A 5,522-nucleotide genomic window follows, 5' to 3' on the forward strand; every position below is an offset into this window, starting at 1 on the left:
AAATCTGGAATCATTGGAGACCAGATCCAAAAGCATCAGGAGGAACTGGAAGAGAGGCATCAAGAGCTTTTTAACAACCCCATGTGGAGTGCTTGGAATGGGATCCTGCCTTATCTTCTCCCTTTTCTTGGACCAGTGGATGGTCTGTTAGTATTACTATCATTAGGGCCTTTTCTTTTTAATAGACTCATGGGCTTTATAAAACAACAAATTGACTCCATGGAATCTAAACCTCTACAAGTACATCATCATAGACTTGATCTGGCTGATAGAGGCTTGGCTGAGCCTTACGATTGATATATCTCCTTTAGGAGCTGCATAAAACTCAGATTTATGCTTGCCTGCCTTGCTGTGGGTACCTGTAAGGAGTGTGTGACTAAGTACTGCAGGAGGAGGACCCGAATTGTCCACTTCTGAGTCCCCTGTGAAGCAAACCTGATTGCACAGAGGTTGGTGTTGGTTCCTCTCTTGATCACGTCCTGCTGAAAAGATCTGCAGAGACTGACAAGAGTAAAATACCTCTCCTCCCTGACAGAACTGCACAGACAAGCATGAGATGCTACTGACAGCTTAATCTGAATATCTTATGATTTATGGCAAAACAGCTTATATGCCACCACCACAAATACTAAACATGGTTTTATAAAACTTAAATTTTTTTGTAACAAATATTCCTTAAACACCACAATGTGCCTGCCTCTTTCACTGCAAGATAACTGAGAAGACAGTTGGAACTGAGTGCTAGTACACCCAAAACTTTGGTCTTGGTTAAAAATGCCACTTAAAGCACAAGCATCCTATTGATCAAGCATTTCCATATGATGCAGGAAACCCAGAGTAGCCAGTTAGATACCTGACAAGTTTAAAAGAAATGTTACACATTTCTTTTTTTTATTAATTATTTTCATCATACTACTTTTCATATTTCCCCCTTCTCAACTCCTTCCCAAACCTTTTTACTCCCCAATAATGAGATAGAAATGCCAAAACAAAAGCAAAATGAAACAAAAAGTTCACAAGAGTACCACGGAGTTAATTTCATATTGGCTGACTCCTCCTGGGTCAGGGCATGTCCTGGAGGGTGTTGACACATTCGGTGAGATTCCACTGAACAAACCTGATTTCGTCTGAAGTGCCACACATTTCTTGTCACAGATTATAACTGGAAACGTTACAAAAAAGGTGGCATTGCAACTGCCAACAGACTCATGAAGAAACCAACAAAGAAACAAAGCCAACATCAGAAACATCCCCTCAGCTGTAGGGTTGATACAGGTGGGTGAGCCTTGGCATTGCCTCCATGGGGGTTTCCGTGCTAGAGTACACACCCAGCACTTGTGTGCCCTTTCTCAGGCCTGACTCAGATGTCCTGTCACTCTCTCACTTCCTGGTCCTCTTGCATCATCTTTCTGATGTCCACTGGTCAGCACGTGGTCAGCACATGGTCAGCACATGGTCGGCATACAGACAGCACACGGTCGGCACGTGGTCAGAGCTCTTCCGTGCATTGCCTCACCCTCCTCACAGCCGCACTGCTTGCAGACAGCTGATCGAAGTCCTGGAGGTGGAAACGGGCTGCCAGCTGGTTGACCATTTTCTTCAGGGTCAGAAATGCTGAGATGACTTGGAAAGTAAGGAAGACAGTGAAGATGATATGTATTGCTTTCTCCAAGGGCAGATTCCTTAGGCCTTCATTAAGGAGCAAGAAAAGGATTAAAGGCAACTGTAGTAGAAGGCTCAGTAGCCAAAAGCCGGCCAGCTCAGGAACCTGCAGCGACACATCGAGAGTTATAAGATCAGTAGAATATGGTTTTGTTTTTGTTATACAGTCAGACAGATACTTAGCACTACAGAGAAACTACGTTATAGGCTCTGTGAGCAGTTCAGGAGCATGCCATAGTCCTTGTCCTCAGAGAAATCTACTATCTAGATGACAAAACTGATTCAGTGTAAAGCTACTCACACCGCTGAACGATGAACCACTACATCTAAAGGTCCAGACTGACTACCGCAGAAGTCAAGTGAGAGGGAGGCTTCAAGCTGTACACAGAGGGAGCTCTCCTACCTGGACGCTCCGGCAGGACTAGGAATCAACACAGCAACCTAGCATGGATTTCTTAAGCATAGCTTAAGAAATACCAAGAAAAACAATAAGATGTGCTGGGTGGGGCCTGTTATGAAGGGCCTAGCAAACCACAGGAATTATTTAACCTCTTTAGAAACTGTAAACACTTCGGCAGGATGATGATTCGTTATTATAACTTTATACATGCACAGATCATTAAGAGTTCACTATGTTCAGATACTTCATAGGATCATTGCCCTTTATCTCAATAAACATGTCAAGTCTTATTTTCCTTGTCTGGTATATAGAGGAACTAGAGCTCAAAAGATTAAGCAGTGACTAAAGTCTTCACATTTGAGCTTAGACCCGGGTTGGTAGCACTTCACACCAGCCACTGCATTACTTGTACGGAAACCTTAATCCTCTTTATCGTAGCCCTGAAAGGAAGGGAGGAACCCACCTTCTCCTGCAGGTTACCCATGCAGCCCAGGTACAACCGGATCACTTCAATCAAGGTTATGAGGATGACGACAGTAATCACAATGAATTTGTAGTAATCGGGCAAGACCGGATACTAAAAAGAAAAGGCAAAACATCCTTGTAAAATCTGTGGAGTGACTCGGACCTGGGTGGAAGGGGCTTTGAGAATTCCACTGGGAAGGTAAAGGCGTCAGAAGAGAGCAGTGGGAGTGATGGAGACTCACCTTCAGGTGCAGCATCACGATGCAGCTCACCCACCACAGTGGGAAAAAGTAAGAGTTAAAATAAAGTGACATCTGCAAGGCTAGGCTGGAGACCATTTCATTATCTGCAGGGGCAATGGAAAGGAACACGGTTCTAACCCTGCCGGTGCCCTAGAAGCTGCCATATTCCTGAGCATTAACATTGGTTCAACAAAATCTTAGGCCTATTTATAGTTACTAACAGTATAAAGTACATTTATCTGAATAACTTTTACTTCAAACATTAGCTACTGGAGGCATGTTTCACAAAAGCTCTTCAGTTGTTTGTCTCTACAGTCTGCTGATATTTTTGCAAACAGGTGGTTTGGATTAAATGTGGACCATTACACTGGACATGATCTTTCTTAAATCACAGCATTTGGAAGACAGTGGATCACTGTGAGTTTGGGGCCAGCCTGGGCTACATATTAGGAAAAAGAGAGAGAGAGCGAGAGAAAAGGACTACCATCTGGGATGGTAGTGTACTCTTGTAATCCACACACTCAGAGGTTGAGGCAGGGAAAGAGTGATTTGTGAGGCTCGTCAAAGCTACATATGTGACCTGTTTTTTTAAAAAAAATAATCCAAAACAGGAATGCAAATATGAAATTTTATTCAACAGATGGTTATCACTGTCTCCTTTGTAGGGTTTCTATAATAAGCTGTAAAATGAATGAATAAAAACAAACCTCTTATAGGCTAGTTCTTATATAATAATCTCAAAAAAAATCCCCCTTTCAGCAAATCCTAATCCTACACACTCCTTAATACTCAATCTAGTGCCGTTCCCTATAAGCCCCTCCTTGATTCTGTTGCCCGACTCCAGTAGAAACCTTTCCCCTCTAGGTATCTGCCTCTCTGAACTGTGTATAAGAAGTGTTGGTTAGGGTTGGAGAGATGGTTCAGTGGTCAAGAGTACTTGCTGTTCTTGCAGAAGACTGGGTTCAATTCCCAGCACCTACATAGTGGCTCATGACCACCCTAACTCCAGTTCCAGGAGATCTGGTGCCAGAAACACGTTCATACACACAAAATAAAAAAAAAAAAAAGAATCATATTCTTTTCCTCTAAGATGCAGTGTGATGTTCTGAAGAGACCATGAACTTTAGAAGCTATGATGGTTTGAATGAAAGTAGCTCCGAGGGAGAGTTACGATTAAGAGGTGTGGCCTTATTAGGAGGAAATGTGTCATTTGAGTTGGGCTTTGGGGTTTCAGATGCTCAAGCCAGGTCCACTGTTGCCTGCCAATCTGGATGTAGAAATCTCAGCTACTTTTCCAGCACCATGTCTGCCATGCTTCCTGCCATGAAGATAATGGACTAAACCTCTGAACCTGTAAGCCAGCCCCAATTAAATGTTTTCCTTTATAAGAGTTGCTGTGGTCATAGTGTGTCTTCATAACAATAGAAACCCTAAGTAAGACAGAAGATAAGAGACTCCAGGTGCCAGAGTTGGGATACATTATTACATCTTTCTGGGCATTCACCTAATCATCTCTGGAATGATGACTCTTCACAGGCTGTTGCAAGGGTCTCTACTCTTACCAATGTGCCAGTCACACTTGGTGGGCACTCAACAAACAGCACCCTTTCCTTGTATATGTAGACAACGCTGTCTCAGTGTAAGGACAGATTTTTGCTTACATTTCCTGTTCAGAATTTTGCTTTCTACAGTTAACACCAAGCATGTATAAGCAGAAAGAACACATTTTCAAAAGCATGCTGTCATACACATAGCCATTTATGACAAACATGTTCCATCTACCAGACTAATTACCTACCACCTTTTGCTTCTGTATAAGGGAAAAGGTCCTTCAACAAGAATTTGATTATAAAAATTGAGCCCTAAAAAATACATTATAAATGTAACTACATTCTTATTTTAAATTGGTTGTTCTAAATGTAAGAATTTATAAAGATAATAACAAATTTCTTGAAAGTGTTTCTTCTCTGCATAGTTTTATTTTTTAAAATTGACATTTAATACTTTTAAAACAATCATAGGGGCAGGGAGCTGGAGAGATGGCTCAGTGATTAAAAGCACTGACTGCTCTTCCAGAGGATCTGGGTTCCATCCTCAGCACCCACATGGTGGCTTACAACTGTCTGTAACACAAGCATAAATGCCAATGCACATAAAATAAAAATAAATTAATAAAAAAAATCATGGTCTCTAGAAGCAAACTTAAATTTTAAGGGCAAGGCTGATTATTGTGATCTGCTTTTTCTTGCTTTGATTTCTTAAATGATCCCAAATAAAGGAATGAATTTTTTTTTTTTTTTCCCTGAGGTAGGGTTTCTTTGTGGAGCCTTGGCTGTCTTGGAACTTGCTCTGAAGACTAGGCTGGCCTCTGCCCCTGAATGCTTGGAGTAAAGGCATGCAACAACACCACCTCTGGGCTAGGAATAAATTTTTAAAATTTATTAGCTCTAAAGAAAACCCACTAGGATTTTTTCATTAGTATTATTTTATTTTTGGCAACAGTACAATTCTTGATCCATTGTGGCTGTGATGGCACTATAAATTTCTTACAGCCAGATTCACCAAGAAGAATACAGGAATATAATTGCACACTGGTTATGTTGATACTTTTAGAGTTGAAACCGTAGTCAAATTTTTTGCAAAGAGACTGAGGCAGAAATATTTCAAGTTCAAAACCAGTCTGGACTACATAGCAAATTTCAGGATAGCCCAGGCATTTCTTGATTGCACTGTAGCCAAATAAATTTTGTGTT

General features: G+C 41.3%; 1 protein-coding gene across 1 annotated transcript; it reads right to left on the minus strand.

Annotated features, from left to right (window-relative positions):
* Positions 1 to 850: 850 nt before the first annotated feature.
* Positions 851 to 3,097, minus strand: Tmem17 (transmembrane protein 17). Its single transcript, XM_028778522.1, has 3 exons — positions 2,770 to 3,097; positions 2,526 to 2,639; positions 851 to 1,768 (listed from the first exon to the last, which is right to left on the minus strand). The coding sequence occupies exons 1-3, from the start codon at positions 2,863 to 2,865 to the stop codon at positions 1,490 to 1,492; spliced, it is 489 nt and encodes a 162-aa protein (XP_028634355.1). The 5' UTR covers positions 2,866 to 3,097; the 3' UTR covers positions 851 to 1,489.
* Positions 3,098 to 5,522: the final 2,425 nt, after the last annotated feature.

Source organism: Grammomys surdaster, unplaced genomic scaffold (genome assembly GCF_004785775.1).
Source record: "Grammomys surdaster isolate TR1022 unplaced genomic scaffold, NIH_TR_1.0 67, whole genome shotgun sequence".
Lineage (NCBI taxonomy): Eukaryota > Metazoa > Chordata > Mammalia > Rodentia > Muridae > Grammomys > Grammomys surdaster.

What these genes read in the sequence shown, in the direction of transcription:
- Tmem17 (XM_028778522.1), bottom strand. Translation starts at nt 2,865, where the DNA reads ATGGTCTCCAGCCTAGCCTTGCAGATGTCACTTTATTTTAACTCTTAC. An exon ending in TCGTGATGCTGCACCTGAAG is followed by an intron (nt 2,640 to 2,769) that starts GTGAGTCTCCAT and finishes TTTTCTTTTTAG; the next exon opens with TATCCGGTCTTGCCCGATTA. An exon ending in TGGGTAACCTGCAGGAGAAG is followed by an intron (nt 1,769 to 2,525) that starts GTGGGTTCCTCC and finishes GTGTCGCTGCAG; the next exon opens with GTTCCTGAGCTGGCCGGCTT.